Source organism: Carex rostrata, chromosome 2, assembly GCF_964058835.1.
Source record: "Carex rostrata chromosome 2, lpCarRost1.2, whole genome shotgun sequence".
Lineage (NCBI taxonomy): Eukaryota > Viridiplantae > Streptophyta > Magnoliopsida > Poales > Cyperaceae > Carex > Carex rostrata.
In genome coordinates, this window is record NC_135919.1 from 10334531 (window position 1) to 10353259 (window position 18729).

Genomic DNA, 18729 nt, shown 5'->3' on the forward strand with positions numbered 1-18729 from the left:
TACATATTTTCTTCTCTAACTATAGTCTATATCGATCAATATGTAAATATAATTCTATCATTTTGAACATTTGTACAGCTGAATGGGATGATATTCATATTACCCTTATGAATAAGTAGAACATGACATGATCAATTAGACTCGACGGTTCAGTGCTAATAGAAGGTATAAAAAAGAAAAACTTAATCTTATACGTAATCCAAACCGACTTGCGATTTCATTTTTTATCTCCATTATTATAAGAGAACTGATACCTTTAGTTTCCCGCTGTTTTAGATGCATGATGTATTTTCGTTTTTTAGCCATTAATAAAAACACCTGTACAAATTGACAGTCGCTGTCAGTATTTTAAAAAAAGAGAGAGAGAATTTTTTGTTCTTATCTGACTTTACTCATATATGAAGATTCTCCAGCACCTTTCTCTCCATAATATAAAACATATTTGTCACTATTGTTTCTGTGTGGATGTTAAATCAAATTCCAATAAAAACTGAGTTGGAAATTATGAAGTGTGTGTGGTGTGGAGTGCATGTTAAATCAAATTTGTCACTATTATTTCTTGTGTGGATATTAAATCAAATTCCAATAAAACATATTTGTCACTGCTGTTTTATGTGTGGATATTAAATCAAATTCTAATAAAAACTTGGTTAAAAATTATGAAATGTATGTGATGCGGAATGCATGTAGATTGTGGTAAAGGATGATATATTATGTGATGCTGATAATACTAATGATAGAAGTTTGTGTCTTTTTATTTTTATGAATATTGGCATTTAATTTTGTTAGAACTTAGAACACGTCTAAAGAATATTAGATTGCTTAAATTATTATAGTCATTCTAAAGATATGAGAATCTGTTGTTGTTCTGATCCAACCATTCAAAATTGTCCATGCACGAATCTCAACGAATAAAACTTTTCATGCGCGAATCTCAATAAAGATCAACGGTTTGAATCGGAATAACAGGTTTCTGTTATTCCTTTGAAATAACAGCATTTTTTTTCTTTTCAAATTTTTTGTATTTATTGAGCTTCATAACAATATTGTGTTAATTGGTTCCCAAAGCTTATGGTTATGTGCAATACAGAGGGCGTTAGATGTTGTCATGATTTTTTTTTTATATAAATATAATCAAATTTAAATATTTCAACGAAACGAGCATACTGAATTTGGTTTTTATGAAAAACAGCTCCACCAATTCTGATCAGTTGAGGCAGTTTACTATCCATAAAGTAAGTATGATGGAGCAAAAAAGTTGCTGCCTCCACTGATCCTGTGAATCGATGGAACTGTTTTTCATAACAATTAAATCCAACATGTTTGTTTCGTTGAAATAGTTAAATTTGATTCTATTTTAAATAAAAAAAAACTATGTTGTCATTATCACATTATTTATGCTCATGTTTGTGCAGTAGTGCTTTTAGGCTAGTTCTCCATTTGGGCAGACATGATTAGGTGGTGGGAACTGAAAAGAACTCTCATTACAAAGGACTTATAAATCATGAAAAGGATTCATAAGTTCTTTTATGTTTTAGGAAAATTTCATGTATATCCTTCAAAAATCTCAAAATTTAGTATTTCTTCCTCTAAAATTCATAATATCATATTTACCCTTCTAAACTTTAAAACTCGTATGTTTACCCAATTTATTATATTTTCAACTAAAAGTTATTTTAAATTTATAGAGTTCTCATTTTATCTTTTATTAAAAAATAAAAATACATAGTCCGTATAAGAAAAATGCTCGATCTTCTAATTGATTGTTTTCCAAAGACAGAGATTTTATTTCTCTACTAGTGAGTACTGACACATACATGGTGGTATTTAGACATACGCGTGTGTGTGTCACAACTCACAAGTAAGAAAATTAACTATTTATCCTCATAACCGATGAATTAGAAGACTGAATATTTCTATTAATACATATTTTTTTATTTTATAATAAAGAGCAAATTGGATATTTATAAATAAAAATGGGTTTTAATAGAAAAATCAATAAAATGGATAAGTTTATAAGTTTTGAAAATATAGAAGTATAAATATGATATTATGAATTTTAGAGGAAGAAATACATAATTTCAAAGTTTTAAAGTAACATGAAATTTTCAGTTTGAGGGAGAAATGTATTGGTGCCTTGTTGATATGACATGTCACCTAAGAAGGGTATACATTTTAACAGATCAGATTTTAATTCATAGTAGGGCTGTAAATGAGTCAAGTTTGAGCGAGTTACCCCCAACTCGAACTCGGCTCGTTTAATAAACAAGCGAGCCAACTCGAGTTGAGATGATAATAATGAGTTGTAGAGCCAACTCGAACTCAGCTCGTTATCAACTCGACTTGGCTCATAACTCGTCTAACCAGTGATGGTATTACAATATAAGTTCAAACTCAGCTCGTTATCAACTCGAGTTGACTCACAGTTTGTTTGTAACTCGTTTAACCCATGATAGTATTACAATACAAGTTCAAACATATTTTACACGAATCTCAAAGCACAAATAACAGTCTAGAGATTCGGGTTTGATTATTTTGAGATTTATTATGACCAATACTATGTAACTTTATGTAACTCGAGTTATAAATGAGCGAGTTGGGGACAACTCAAACTCAGCTCATTTATTAAACGAGTTGGCCAACTCGAGTTGTAAATGAGCTGAGTTGTAAATGAGCCGAGTTAAACGAGCTGTAAATGAGCGAGTTATGAGTTCGAATTTTTTTGCCCAGCCCTAATTCATACACGGCAGGAATCATATACTATTCTGTCAGAATATGTACCCACCTAAGAATATGATGTGAATTTTGGCATCTGAGGCTAATGACAGTACTATTCTTGATGTGAACACTTCCGGATTTAACACAACCACGCATCTAAAATTCCAGTTAATAAGGTTTATAAAAAATAAATTTGTGATGAGTAAAAGATTCCCTTAATTTGATCGGAATGAAATTTGTCTGGTATCCAATCTAATTTATTTACTCCGCATTAAAATTCATGCAGACGGATTGAAATTTTGCACTAATTTCAACCGTTCCATAAATCTAAATCGTCATCACAAATTTCAACATATATAAATGGAATGACTTAGATTGAATATAAGTCGAATTTCAATCCAACAAAAACTTGGTTTTCTTTTTCTTTTTTACATATACAAAGTAAGGGCTGGTCCTGCTGTCATCCAGTTGCATATTATGTAGGAACTTAAGTGCGTCTATTATTCGTGCATTTGCTAAGGCAAAAAAATAATTAAATATTGGTACGGGTTGCGTCTTACGCTCATCGGACTTAAATTTGAGTATGATGAGTTCCACCACCGTCCAATCTGTTTTAAGCTCCGTACGTCTTATTTCAATATCCACATGTGTTCGTTTCATAATTCATGTTGATTTAGTACTTACGAATCTTAAAGCGGATCAGATAGTAAAAGAACATCCATTGAACTCAAATAGGCGTCAGACGCAAATTTGTGCCAAAATATATTTGCATAGAGTGGTAAACTAAATAAACTAATACAATTCAAATCGTTGGATCACATTCTCAACACAGCTTTGAGATTCAAGCCGAATGAGTCAGATTGTTATAGGTATATACCGAATTGATCTGAATTCTGATCGAACAATTTAGTGCTAAACTCAAATGGTGTGTTAATGCAGAGGATGTGGACTCGTACCTTCTTCCCCTACAGTGATGATGAATATTTGCAAAAGATTCGTAAGCTAAATTTGTCATTGGATCCAAATCCAACGAGGCAACAACAATGGTGAAAAGATAGGATATAAATGCATTATTGATGTTACGGTACAAACATAAATAACTACAACAAGAATTTCAAACGATAAATTTGAACAGTTGAATTTGATATAATAATCTAATTTTCCATGTTTCTACCATATGTACCCATCCATGTGGATTCATCTTTCAAGCATTTGTATTGTCAAGGTACCAAAGAGGAAACTCAAAATGATTTCTTGTGCAGAGTGCATGGAATGTAATATAAATAATTTTTAGTAGCTGAAACTTTTGTTAAATTTTAGATGTAATATGCGCTATCATACACGGAAATTTCAGGATACAGACAAAAATTAAAAAAAATTGTAACTAATTAAGATATAAAAAGAAATAAAAATGAGAAGTGAACGTGCAGATTTTACATTGGCAGAGTAATAGAAGTTCTCGTTAAGTCTGTTTAAAGCAAATACCTAATTTTCTAATTAATTTACCAGGCTTTAATTTGTCAATTTCATTGATTGTTCTATATTGTTTTGGATAAATGATTTCATCATATTACTAATTTTGTGTTGTTTGAGACTATAAATTCATATTATCAGAAATGGACGGCTCCAGTCTTAACATGGAATTTCCAAAAATGTCATTATTTTTATCCCTGAATTAACGGCTGTTACTCTTCATTGCGTGTCTCCTTCTCCCAATATGAACCAAAATAAACCTCAACCTTAACTAATGGGCAATTAAATCCCCCAGAAATAAAAAATAAAAGTTTAACAGTTGCACAGTTTTGATTCTGTTTATTTTAATCATTGCACAAACCCAATTTCACCTCCAATGGAGAATTCAGAATCAAAAGAATATGTAGAGATACCCCTTGGTGATGCCTCTCGACCGAGGGCCAGCCGCGTTGGAAGCCTGTTGGCCGCGCAAAAGTTTGTAAAAACATTGACAAAGAAATTATCAACCAAGGAAGGGTTAAAGACGGCCGGGCAAATGATCAAGATGAAAGGGAAGCAATGGGGTGCTCGGTCGGGCTTGAAGGGGCTGCGGTTTATAAATAAGGCTTCTAATGGGAAGGACGGATGGAAGGCAGTCGAGAAACGGTTCGATGAGTTGGCAGTGAATGGCCTTCTACAAAAGGAGAGCTTTAGCAAATGCATTGGTAAGGATGTAATGCGGTAAAGATTTTAACAGAGCAATTTGGCTTCATGTAGCATTGTTTTGATTCTATAGTCCATGTGTTGCATGAAGCCAAAATTGCTCTGTTAAAATCTTTGCCCGATGTGATGTAATGATCAGATAATTTTAGCTCAAACAAGTTGTTCAGGTTTGACCAATCCTTAATTTGGTTTGTTTTATCTTTCACAAAGGCATGAGTGAATCGAAAGATTTTGCCGGCGAGCTGTTTGTTGCGCTTGCCAGACGCCGAAATATAAATCCACAAAATGGAGTCACAAAGGATGAATTGAAATTGTTTTGGGAGGAAATGACTGATCAAAACTTCGATTCCCGCCTGAGAATCTTCTTTGACATGTAATAATTTCCTCTAATATTAGAATGAAAAATTGAAAAATGTATATTAAGTCAGTACTGATATAATTTTAGATTCAAGCATTGTCTTTTCTTCATTTAATCACCAAAAAGAAAAAAGTAACTTTTATAATTTGTAGGTGTGACAAGAATGGCGATGGAAAGCTCAGCGAAGATGAGGTGGCAGAGGTATTATGAGATGAAATTGTTACAATTTTTTCTTTCTTTTTTCAAAAAAAAAAGAAGAAGAAGAAGAAGAATCATGCAAACTTGAAGTGAGAAGTCTTAAGTGTATGTATTGGCATCCAAAATTATTAAAGATAAAGAGCTTAATTATAATGAAAATATTCTGAAGTGGTGTATAATTTCCATAATTTCATTGGTTTCTTTCTGGTAGATTATTGTATTGAGTGCCTCGGAGAACAAGCTCGGTAAGCTGAAAGCAAACGCCAGCACATATGCATCTTTAATCATGGAAGAACTTGATCCCGATCATAATGGCTATATCGAGGTATAATTTCTGATACTTTAATGATTGTTTAAACTGTTCTTCATTGTTTAAGTCAGTAGGTTAACCTATTGTCCCTTTTATCTATGTAGATTTGGCAGCTTGAAACACTACTCCAAGGGATGGTGAGCGCACCAAACCCTGAAGATATGATGAAGAAAACAAACAGCCTTGCGAGAACTATGATCCCGAAACGTTACCGGAGCCCCTTTTTTCGCTTCATGAGCAAGACTTCTGATTTCATGCATGAGAATTGGAAGCGCATATGGCTCCTCTCCCTCTGGATCACAGTAAATTTAGTGCTATTTGTTTGGAAATTCCACCAGTACAAAAATACCAATGCTTTTCTAGTCATGGGTTATTGCTTGTGTATCGCAAAGGGAGCGGCCGAGACCCTAAAACTGAACATGGCTCTTATTTTGATACCAGTTTGTAGAAACACGCTCACGAGACTGAGATCTACGGTTTTGAGTAGCATCATCCCTTTTGATGATAACATAAACTTTCACAAGATCATCGCATTGGCAATCACAATCGCGACATTTCTCCATACTATTATGCACGTCTCGTGTGATTTTCCAAGACTCATAATTTGTCCGAGAGAAAAATTCGATCTGATGCTTGGACCAAATTTCGACTATAAACAACCGACCGTAGTTAGTCTCCTAATAAGCACACCAGGTTGGACTGGTGTTTTAATGGTTATTATAATGACATTTTCATTTACACTTGCAACACATTCCTTTAGAAGGAGAGCGGTTAAGTTGTCCACACCTTATCGGCACTTGGCCGGATTCAATGCCTTTTGGTATGCTCACCACTTGCTCGTGCTCGTGTACATCATGCTTGTCATTCATTCCTTCTTTATCTTCCTCACCAAAGAGTGGTACAAGAAGACGGTACATCTCAATTGTCACTTTAAATTCCAATTTTTGAAGATGTAATTCTTTTTGTTGTATCATTTTTGTACCTATTTTTATTTCTGTTCAGACATGGATGTACCTCATGGTACCAGTGCTTTTCTATGCATGCGAAAGAGTGCTCAGGAAATTTCGCGAGAGCCACTTTGATGTCAGCATCCTAAAGGTAAATAATCTTCAGAAGTCCGATATCTATGCCTAGTGTGATTTATACAGGGGTCGTATTAGAGAGTTACTAAATTTACCTTGTGTGCTTTGTAGGCAGCCATATATCCAGGGAATGTGCTATCAATACAAATGAAGAAGCCCCCAGGATTCAAATACAAGAGCGGAATGTACCTTTTTGTAAAATGCCCAGACGTTTCGCCTTTCGAATGGTAATTAACTAAAATCTAACAATTTCAACATTTGAAAAAACATGACTAAAATCTGACGATAACTCAGTAGTTATTTTTTTTCCTTATAGGCATCCATTCTCTATTACTTCAGCACCAGGAAATAGTTACTTGAGTGTGCATATACGCACTTTAGGTGACTGGACCTCCGAACTTCGGAATATTTTTGGAAAGGTTACTTTAAATCTGAGATAAGCATAGCTTTTAAACCGAGTTCTCCAAAAGTTGATGCAACACGTCACAGACTCAAATTTTACAGACAAAAGACTTTTTATTTTTCAATGCAGGCTTGTCAGGCTCAGGTTGAATCGAAGAAGGCAAATCTTAACCGACTTGATACAACAGTCATTGCAGACATTGAGATCACACAAACTACAATGTAATACAAAACATCATGTAAACCATCAGAAGTTCCTTAAACAGTTGGTTATATTTAAATGAATGGTTTTGTTAATTAGATTTCCCAAAATATTCATTGATGGTCCATATGGTGCACCGGCGCAAAATTACAAGAAGTACGACATCCTTCTGCTAATTGGACTTGGAATTGGCGCAACCCCTATGATCAGCATATTAAAAGATCTCCTTAACAATATAAAAGCAATCAAGGTCATATATACTATATATTTCACCTTCACTAAGGATTCATTAATAAATAATAGTAACAGTAACATGTAGAAAGTGTATATTGAATTGTAAACAGGAACTTCAAGACCTCCATTGCTCCAAGGATGGTGATGTGGCATGTTCAAAGGGACCCCAGAGAGCATATTTTTACTGGGTGACAAGAGAACAAGGTTCGTTCGAGTGGTTCAAGGGGGTCATGAACGATGTCGCGGAGAGCGACCATGATGTACTGCCTCTTATTATGCTTCTCTTATATTTATCTAATTATTATTTGACTGAGGCTACAGTACTATGCAAAGCGCACTTTAGTCCATACTATGCCTTCATATCTTCGTTTTCAAAGTCTAAATGGTTGATCAGAACCATTCAATATGATCGCTATATGAAAATATACTTATCAACTAAATTTTACATTTTATAAAAAATAATTTACGGCTTAGATCAAGTAATTTTGTACATTCTAATAAAATAGTAAAAAAAATCTGAAAAATGTAAAATTTAGTCAGCAAGTATATTTTCACACGGAGATCAAATTTAGTAGTTCCTACCAACTATTTGGATTTTGAAAAAAGAGATATGGAGCCATAGTACAAACCGATGTGCGCTATGCATAGTACCGTAGCCTCACCTTATTCTTTTTCGCATAATCATATCAAGTATTTATATATGTTTTTTTTTTAATTTAGAACGTTATAGAAATGCACAATTACCTCACAAGTGTGTATGAAGAAGGTGACGCACGGTCGGCCCTGATAGCAATGGTCCAATCACTTCAACATGCCAAAGATGGTGTTGATATAGTCTCTGGCAGCCGGGTACAATTTTCTCATTCAGAATATCTTTCTAAAAAAATTCAGTTTCAATGTATGTTAATTGGATTCCAACATTTGTAGATTCGAACCCACTTTGCAAGACCGAACTGGAGAAAGGTCTTCACTGAGCTCTCCGATGCTCACAAGAATTCCCGCATAGGTTAGTAATACTATACAGTTGGATTTTAAATTTAAATGTTTTACCATAATTCTCGTTACATTTAGTTTTTTACTTGTAAAAATTTATGTAGGTGTATTTTATTGCGGGTCTCCGACACTGACAAAGATGCTAAGAGACCTGTCGAAAGAGTTTAGTCATACTACAAACACGCGCTTCCATTTCCACAAAGAGAATTTCTAAATGCACCATTTTTTTCTGTTTCTCCTTTTAGACATAATTGGGGCATGAAAGCAACCAGTTCACATTAACTTTTCTAGGATTTAAACAAGATCAGCAGCAGAGGTCTATGTGTACATAGTAGCATTTAAAAAAAGAGAGTGTAGGACATACTGAGAAGTAGTTGTCTTTCTTTTTCATTTTCCCTTGTAGTATGATGTAGATAGCCTACCTTTATTTGTTAAAAATATTGTAGATCTACAAATTAACAGTACTGCAATCAAACCTTATGCATCTGTTAACCCTTAAAAATGAATGTAATCTTTTACTGTCAAAGCTAGTCACCCAGACTATCATTCTAGACACATTGAAAATTTTATCTTTTGTTTGCTTAATTTTTTTTCTTGAAAATTTCTCCTTCCATTTGTCAAAAAATTACTCCAGACAAAAATAAGAGAATTTTCAATATGAAAAAAGGAAATAACTGAAGGAAACTTAGAACCAGTTTATATAAAAACTATTCATTAGTTTGGTCATATATTTACTGATCTATTTTTCGGACTTCTTATGAACCCAAGTTATTTTTTTGGAATCAGGGGTTAAGCCACCTAAATATATTAATTCGTATGTTGCATTTCCTCTTGTGTATTGCGCACAAGAAGGCAACAAATGTGAACTAAGTGCCAGTAAAGCGCTATACAAACGTGAACTATGGAAATGAATTTTTTTGTGATATGAAACAAATAAAAAAAAATAACTGTAAAGAACTGCTCCTATATCAGAAATCAAAATACTAAAATATGGAGAGGGAAAAAAAAACGTTGTTCTCTGTTTTACTGATATTGGGCATTAATTTTGGATTGCTTTGCTCAACACTTACCTATATGACCAGATGTAGAGCCACTAGAATAGACATGCCACACATGTAGGAAAGCGAGGCCGAGAACAAAAGGGTTTCAGACGTCTGGTTCAAATCATGTACAGAAAATTCAGAAAACAGTAACACTCAATTCCAAATGTCACAATAATACAATTTATTTGACCCTAGTTTATAGTTTATAATACGGTTTACGCAGCCGTATACATCCGCTACAAAATAGTTCCCCAGTATAATTACTATTTCCAATCACTAATTTGTCAAATCACCCCCCACCCCACCCCCGGTGGAACGACTTACCTCATATATTGCCACACGGTTTTGGCACAGAAGAACTTTCTTTTGGAATATCATGGTAAACGACTCAATCTTTTTTTAGCCATGCAAGTTAGCTTGTAACAAGCAATTTTATTTTAACACAAGTCAAACAACTAATTTCCAGTAATCAAGCTGTATTTGCTCAGCAACATTTGACGAGGTAGAGGTACAGGTGTTTAATTGGTCAAATTCTGTTTTACTGAACAAATTAAGTGGGTTCACGATTAATTAAACTCACCTTTTGCATAAGTATATTGCAATTTAGTTCATTTTTATCTTTTAATAAATCAAGGATAAGACAATCATATAGCTGATTTTAATCCATGCATACAATAATTCATATAACCAAACACAGAATATAATACTAACTTAATAAATTAAGAATAATCATCCTACAATAATAATTCTTGTATCAAAAAAGATTATTCTATAATTTAGATCCAGTTTTTGTTTTTTTTTTTGTCCAATTGAAAATTACACCAGCTTAAGTATATGCTTGCTTCACAGCCAGAAGCTAGTATGTAACTTTATAAAAATGGGAAAATGCTGTGAATCTTTCATCAAAAAATAAAAATTAATCTTAATTTTTTGCGCGTCTTTCAACCGTTAAACCCCATGCTGTCATATACTATTCTTGGGTGTACAGAACCAACACATATAGTTTGAACGATTTGAAACAAAACCATTGAGCTCTCTCTACTTTTATTGGAGGTCTTGTTCAATCAGTTATTTCTCCCCCTCTCCTGGAGGGCTTCTTTGCCAAAAGGATTCATTAATTGAATCTGATACATTGGCAAAGAAGCTTATAATCAGAGGTAAGTTAGCAAATTTTCAAGTTATTATATTTTACAATTTCATATTATGTGTTGTTGTTCATCCACTCAAATTTTGTTCTTTGAAGAAAATTAACAAAAAAATTTACTAATTACAAGGAAAGAATCATGAATAAAAAATAGAAAAAGCACTCCTAGATATTTTGAATAATTCTTTAGATAATTTATTTAGTTTTTTTATTTAATAATCACAATTCAGCAGAGCTCGTCAAAAATTGTGAGTCTCATACCTAAACTCAGAGAGAATGGCTCTAAGCAAACAAGCGAAGTTCATCCTAAACCTCATGTTTTCTGGCATTCTCTCCTTTGTTCTCGGAATTTCCGCAGAACTGAAGAAGGTCAGTAACTTAGTGCATATGATATTATTGTCAAATGATTTTCCCTTTTCTGAGGTAGATACATATACCCGATACTTTTAGCGACATGAAATGAACATGGGTGTAAATGAGCATTGTTTCTTTAAATGCTTTTGTTATCAACCATGCACATTGAAATTATTTGTACTAAGTTAAAATTATCTGCAATATTAAAATGTAGCCTAAATCTGGGACTCCAATCCAAGCAGCAGGAGTGATCATCTGCAGCTTCCCAGAAGATCCGACAATTCAGCTCGGTTTCCTATCAATTCTGGCAGCAATTAGTACTTCACTACTTGGCGCAAGCTCCGTGCTTTCCGCTAAAGATATCCCGAGAAAGGCTCTCTTTGGATACAGACTTCTCTACATCTTCTTTCATCTCACTATGTAAGTTTTCGGCAAGTTGATAAAGTTGTTCGAGTTGTAATCATGAGCATATATTGCATTAAAGGAGTACATGAGTACACAACATTATCTTCCTCCTTTTTTTCATACTTTTTATCCGAGTTCGTGTCTGTTTGGTGCTTCTGAATTCAATGAACTTGAATAATGGTTCTGTTAAATAAGTAAAAACCAAAAATAGTGGAAGAAACTTGCTTGTGCCAAATTGGACCTCGTCTCGTGTTGTATAACACAAAAAAGGGAATATATATACCTACGGACATGTTTTCTGACATGAATTGCGGTTCTGGTATGCAGTGGAGTGGCCCTTTCTGGTGTGGGCATGATGTTATGGGTGACAGTGACAGAGCTTCTTCACCAATTGAGGAGTGTGCACCATGACTTGGACTACACCTGCCCGACTGCCAAGACGGGTCTGTTTGGTGGCGCTGCATTCCTAACCCTCGATGCCATGCTCTTGTGGATTGTCACCATGATGCTCGTATCGAATGTCAGAGAAGATCTACATCGCCCGGATGAGGACGAAACTGAAGCCCTCCGAGACAACAATGTAGATGCTGGTTACTTGATGTAAATTAGGGGAGGTTGCAGAGTAGTGGGAAATCACCATTTAGATCACTACTTTGTTAATATGTACAGAATGTTTGATTATTGCCTTACCTTTGTTTATGCTCATAGGAGTAATGTTTTGATTTTGAAAAAAAAAAAAAAAAAAAAAAAAAATTGGCCTGATAATTGTTTGAAACTTGTCATACAGTTTTGATCAAGTCAAAATATATTTTGACGGCTGTCAATAACTGTTTTGGCCTTTCAAACTCGTTGTCTAACCCTCTTAAATTGGATTATTAAATTATTATTCAATGTGTACCTGAGTATAACAGCAATGTACACTTAACTATTACGTCTAATTGGGATTGTTTAGAGAATGAAAGATTGGGAGCTATATATAATATTCCTTTCAACAATCATAAAAAAATGCTGCACGGCTACAGGTATCGTACTTGATACGATATGGATACGATGATACGGCATTTTAAAAAACCTAAAGATACAATACGCCTTACAGGTATGTAAATTTTTAATAATTTATCATTTTTTTGTAAAGAATGGATAGAACAGTTTTTACTTAATAAGTGAAAGTGGAAATTAAAATTTCTATATATTTCTCAATTAAAAATTATGTACAAATATATAGAGAAAAGAAAATTCTAAAACAAAAAAGATATGAATTACAGCTATCATCTAATCACAGCTCTAATTACTATAATTTCTTTCCTTTAACACTCTTCCACAAGTTGGAGCATATACATTTAACATGCTCAACTTGTTACATATACTATCAATGTGTGCTTTTCAAAGTGGCTTAGTTAGAATATCTGTGAGCTGAAGATCTGTTCAAACATGAATCAGTTGGATGCATGGAAGGTGCGAAGTTGTGCCTATGACAAAATCCCAAACAAGGTGACAATCTACCTTGTGTTTGGTCCGCTCATAAAAGACCTAATTCTTGGCAATATGCATTGTTTCTTGGTTATCGCAGTGTAGTGTTATCAAATCATCGTGGTGAACAACCTAGTCAGTTGAGCAAACGCTTCGTCCACACTAGCTCACAAGAAGTGTTTGTCATTGCGCAGTATTCTGGACTGGATCGAGCCACAACAGTCTGTTTCTTACTCTTCCAGAAAACAAGGTTCCCACCAAAGAAGACCAACTCCAGTGGTGAACCTCTGATTGGTAGGATAGTGTTGAAAATAAAGAAGAATATCAAGAAGATTGATCTCAGACACTCATCATAGATCAAAGGGTCAAGAATAGACAAAATAAGAAATAAACTTTTATAGAAATAAAGTAAACGGTAACGTGTACCGTATTGACATAAGTAGCAAAATAGTACAAACGGTAACTTAGATAGATTTTTTGTATAAATAGATGTAGGAACTCTTGTATAAATCAGAACCATATATTCAATATATATTATTCTCCTCAGAAATCATAAAAATCAACATGGTATCAGAGCCTTAGGCTTGATTCTGATAATATCCGATAATCCCCAATATTCTGATAATAATCCGATAATCCCTCAATCATACTCATTAGCAGAAAATTCTTCACAAGCAGTGCAAAATGGATCAATGGGGGCAGCAATCCTACGAGGCTACCAACCCATCGAAACTCACTTCGCAATTGCTAAATGGTACGAATTATATATCATGGGCCAAATCAGTCTCTATTACCCTTAGTGGTAGGGACAAAATTGATTTCATCACAGGAGATAAGGCAAAACCAAAACCGTTAGACCCAAAAAAACCAACTGAGGCCGAAAAACTAACAATCTGAAAATGGCAAAAAGAAGATCATACTGTTATGTCTCTGTTATATGGGTCCATGGAGCAACAAGTCATTGACTTGTTTCTCCAAGATTGTGACACATCTCAAGAACTGTGGGAAGAAATTCGAGCCTTTTACGGGCAACAAAAAAATCACTCCCACGTTTACCGACTCCATCTGGAAATCCAACAAGAAAAGAAGGGAATCAGAACCCATATGGAATACCTAGCCTCTCTCAAAAAGAAATACGATGAACTCAACGTTTATCGACCATTCACAACAAACGCAAAAGAACTCAAAAAACGAAAAGAAGAGGATCAAATCTTCTCATACCTTACCGGCCTTGATTCAAGCTACGAGGTCATTCGGTCACAGATTATTCGAGCACCCGAGCTCCCTACCTTCTCCGAGGTAGTCAACCAGATACAACGCGAGGATTCACTTCGGGAGGCTATGGGCGGTCCACAAGTCAGCCACGATGAGGGACACGAATCCCATGGCCATGCCGTGAAGTTTCCCCAAAATCACTGAAACCCTAGCTCTCAAAATCACCAAAATTGGCCACAGTCGAGAGGGGAGAAGTGCTCTCATTGCAAGAAAGAGGGTCACAAGGCCGAGAGGTGTTACTTTCTTCATCCAAACCTCCGGCCGAAATGGTGGATTGAGGCCGATTCAAAGTGAGGCGGAGGAGGAAGCTGGAACGAAGAAAAAAAGAAAGGAAAAGAAGGGCTCATGCTTGGAGGCTTCTCTGTCTCAACCAAAGAGCCTCTTTTAACTCAACCAACTGAGTCAAGTGAACCGGGTTCAATCAACCAAGGAGCTGGCGGGTCAAGCGGGTCAGGGGATCAAATACAACAGATCCTTCAGCAATTATCCGTGTTGCTCGCTCAAAAATCTGATAGCTCATGTGGTATTGTATCTCACTCAAATAATTTTAATTTATTTAACCAAATAATTGTTGATAGCGGTGCAACCGATCACATGTTTGAAAATAAAAATTTCCTTGAAAATTTGACAATACCAAAGAATGACCAATATGTAACCGTAGCAAACGGTATGAAAGAAAAAAATCAATTGCTTAGGTGAAATTATTTTGAGCAATAAAAAAATTAGTAACGTATTATATTTAAAAACCTTTCCTATAAATTTACTTTCGGTTAAAAAATTAACACAAGATTTTAATTGTAATGTAATATTCTCATATGAAAATATAATATTTCAGGACCGGGTAACTGGGGACAAGATTGGTGAAGGGGTTCTTAAAAATGGACATTATCTTTTGGATTTAGAAAAATTAAAATTTTGTGCCTTGGCAAGCTCAATTAATTATGATAGATGGCACAAGAGACTCGGGCATCCCTCCAACAAGATTCTAAATAGTGTTTTAAATTTTCCAAACTCAAGTTGTATTAATTGTGATATATGTAAGTTGGCAAAACAAACGAGACTTCCCTTTTCACTATCCACTAGTAGAAGTGAAGCCTCGTTTGATTTAGTCCACTCCGATGTATGGGGTCCGGCCCCAATTAATTCGTATAATGGATTTAGGTATTTTGTGATATTTATTGATGATTTTTCAAAGGCTATTTGGTTGTATTTACTTAAATCAAAAGATGAGGTATTTATGTGTTTTAAAGAATTTCTATGTCTTGTAGAAACTCAATTCAACGCTAAACTTAAAATTTTTAGGTCGGATAATGGAACGGAATTTGTAAATAAAAATTTTACTAATTTTTTTAAAGAAAAAGGAATTATACACCAAACAACTTGTGTCAACACTCCCGAACAAAATGGAGTGTCAGAAAGAAAAAATAGACATTTATTAGAAATGACACGTGCATTGTTGTTTCAAAATAATGTTCCAAAAATATATTGGTCGGATGCCATCCTTTGTGCTACACATCTAATTAATAGGTTACCTAGTGTTATTTTAAAAAACAAAAGTCCAACCGAAATTCTTTATAAACAAAAAAAGAATCTAGATCACTTAAGAGTTTTCGGGTGTGTATGCTTTGTTCACATTAAAAGAAAAGACAAGTTTGATTTTATGTCAACAAAAGCTATTTTTTAAGGTATTCACCATATAAAAAAGGCTACAAATGTTATGACCCAATAAATAAAAATGTATTAATATCTAGAGATGTGATATTTTGTGAAGATGAACCATATTTAAAAAAAAGTGAGATTAATAATAAATCACTTGAGAATAACCAAGTTAGACCAATAGCACCTCTCTTAGATGATTTAGATTTCATACCTAATGAGGAATATGAAAGTGAATCAAATAATCATGAAGAAGAAATAAATAATGAAAATAGTGAGGGAGAAGAAAATGATAACAATAATAGGGAGGAAGAAGAAAATACAATAGTTAGAAGGTCCTCAAGAGTAACCAAACCATCTACTAGACTTAGAGATTTTGTAACCTATACGGTACAATATCCAATACAAGAATTTGTATCATACAAAAATATTTCATCCGAATATAATGCATTTCTTGCTTCTATTGAAAAAGAATTGGAGCCGAATAGTTACCAAGAGGCAATAACCAACCCGGTATGGTGCAAGGCCATGGAAGAAGAATTAAAAGCCCTTGAAAAAAATGAAACTTGGAAAATTGTTTCATTACCCAAAAATAAAAAACCCGTTGGATGTAAATGGGTATATAAGACCAAGTTCAATAGTGATGGTTCCATAGAACGGTATAAAGCGAGATTAGTGGCCAAAGGATATACTCAAACCTATGGTATAGATTATAACGAAACCTTTGCACCGGTAGCAAAAATGAATACCGTTAGAATTTTATTTTCTATTGCGGTCAATAATGATTGGAACCTATACCAAATGGATGTAAAAAATGTTTTTCTTCAAGGAACACTTGAAGAGGAGGTGTACATGACACTACCACCCGGCCATAAAATGAAAAACAATTATAATATAGTTTGTAGGTTAAACAAATCAATCTACGGATTGAAGCAATCTCCTCGGGCATGGTATGGCAAACTTAGCTCATATTTAAATTCATGTAATTTTAAAATAAGTAGTGCCGACCACTCCTTGTTTACCAAAAATGAAGGAAAAAATATAACCCTTGTGTTGGTGTATGTAGATGATCTAATAATTACCGGAAACAATTTAGAGGAAATTAGAAAAATCAAATCCCAATTAAAAGAAAAATTTGGCATTAAAGATCTAGGATATTTAAAATATTTTTTAGGAATAGAAGTAGCTTTTTCGGATAAAGGCCTCTTCATTTCACAACGAAAATTTAGTTTAGACTTGCTAAAAGAAACCGGCAAATTAGGTTGCAAACGGTCTCTACATCAATTGATACCAAATACAAATTAAATACCGAAGATGGTGAACCATTAGAAGACATAAACCAATTTTAAAGACTTGTAGGAAAATTAATTTATCTTACGGTAACACGTCCGGATATTTCATTTTCTGTAAGTCAAATTAGTAAATTTATGCATTCACCAAGAACGCCTCATTTGGAGGCCGTACATAGAATATTGAGATATTTAAAAAGAAATCCCGGAAAAGGCATACAAATGAAAAATAATAATTCTAATGAAATATGTGGCTATTCCGATGCAGATTGGGCCGGTAGCTATGATAGAAAATCCACCACCGGTTTTTGCACATTTGTAGGCGGGAATCTAGTCACATGGAAAAGCAAGAAACAAAATGTTGTGGCTCGATCTAGCGCGGAAGCGGAGTATCGAGCCATGGCATCCACCGCGTGCGAACTAATATGGATCAAACAACTACTTAGAGACATGAGCATCGAATTTGATCAACCTATGAAGATGTATTGCGACAATAATTCCGCTCGACATATTGCATCAAATCCGGTGTTTCATGAAAGAACAAAACACATAGAAGTGGATTGTCATTTCATTAGAGAAAAGGTCCAAGCCAAAGAAATTGAAACACCGTTTGTGAGAAGCAAAGATCAATTAGCGGATGTTTTTACCAAAGGTTTGGATCCGACACATTTTGAAGATATCACTAGCAAGCTAGGATTGTATGACATATACATTCCTAGCTTGAGGGGGAGTGTTGAAAATAAAGAAGAATATCAAGAAGATTGATCTCAGACACTCATCATAGATCAAAGGGTCAAGAATAGACAAAATAAGAAATAGACTTTTATAGAAATAAAGTAAACGGTAACGTGTACCGTATTGACATAAGTAGCAAAATAGTACAAACGGTAACTTAGATAGATTTTTTGTATAAATAGATGTAGGAACTCTTGTATAAATCAGAACCATATATTCAATATATATTATTCTCCTCAGAAATCATAAAAATCAACAGATAGCCAGCCCAATCAACATCGGTGAAGCCTGCTATCATACCATGTCCCTGGTCAAAATATACTAGCCCTTTTCTTGGAGATCTCTTGAGATATCTAAGGATTCGAACAATAGCATCGTAATGTGTAGTGCGAGGGTTCGACATGAACTAACTTACAACACTCACTGAATAAGAAATGACAGGCCAAGTAACTGTCAGATAATTTAGTTTACCAACCAGTCTTCGATATCTCTCAGATCATGTAGTAGCCCTCCATCTTCTGGCATAAGCTTGGTCTCAGGGACCATCAGCGAATCAGCGGGTTTGCATCCATGCAACCCGCATTCTGATTGCATATCTAGCACATACTTCCTCTGACAGATGGAAAGCTTGGCACGAGACTATAATACCTCAATGCCAAGAAATTATTTGAGTTTGTTAAGGTTGG

At 34.4% G+C, this 18729-nt stretch overlaps 2 protein-coding genes across 2 annotated transcripts; both read left to right on the top strand.

The window, feature by feature from the left end:
* The first annotated feature begins 4440 nt into the window (after window positions 1-4440).
* On the top strand, window positions 4441-9198 carry LOC144573983 (putative respiratory burst oxidase homolog protein H). The gene is made up of 14 exons (XM_078323785.1): window positions 4441-4895; window positions 5104-5266; window positions 5404-5452; window positions 5661-5774; window positions 5864-6670; window positions 6762-6857; window positions 6953-7068; window positions 7158-7260; window positions 7374-7465; window positions 7545-7695; window positions 7790-7939; window positions 8400-8528; window positions 8607-8685; window positions 8777-9198. Exons 1-14 carry the CDS (start codon window positions 4568-4570, stop codon window positions 8884-8886), a joined length of 2487 nt encoding a protein of 828 aa, XP_078179911.1. The 5' UTR covers window positions 4441-4567; the 3' UTR covers window positions 8887-9198.
* Window positions 9199-10759: 1561 nt separating this feature from the next.
* Window positions 10760-12323, top strand: LOC144550309 (uncharacterized). Its single transcript, XM_078298544.1, has 4 exons — window positions 10760-10872; window positions 11090-11228; window positions 11428-11633; window positions 11946-12323. Exons 2-4 carry the CDS (start codon window positions 11136-11138, stop codon window positions 12220-12222), a joined length of 576 nt encoding a protein of 191 aa, XP_078154670.1. The 5' UTR covers window positions 10760-10872; window positions 11090-11135; the 3' UTR covers window positions 12223-12323.
* The last annotated feature ends 6406 nt before the right edge of the window (window positions 12324-18729 follow it).

What these genes read in the sequence shown, in the direction of transcription:
- LOC144573983 (XM_078323785.1), top strand. Translation starts at nt 4,568, where the DNA reads ATGGAGAATTCAGAATCAAAAGAATATGTAGAGATACCCCTTGGTGAT. An exon ending in ATCATAATGGCTATATCGAG is followed by an intron (nt 5,775 to 5,863) that starts GTATAATTTCTG and finishes TTATCTATGTAG; the next exon opens with ATTTGGCAGCTTGAAACACT. An exon ending in TTGATGTCAGCATCCTAAAG is followed by an intron (nt 6,858 to 6,952) that starts GTAAATAATCTT and finishes TGTGCTTTGTAG; the next exon opens with GCAGCCATATATCCAGGGAA.
- LOC144550309 (XM_078298544.1), top strand. Translation starts at nt 11,136, where the DNA reads ATGGCTCTAAGCAAACAAGCGAAGTTCATCCTAAACCTCATGTTTTCT. An exon ending in TTTCCGCAGAACTGAAGAAG is followed by an intron (nt 11,229 to 11,427) that starts GTCAGTAACTTA and finishes ATTAAAATGTAG; the next exon opens with CCTAAATCTGGGACTCCAAT. An exon ending in ATCTTCTTTCATCTCACTAT is followed by an intron (nt 11,634 to 11,945) that starts GTAAGTTTTCGG and finishes TCTGGTATGCAG; the next exon opens with TGGAGTGGCCCTTTCTGGTG.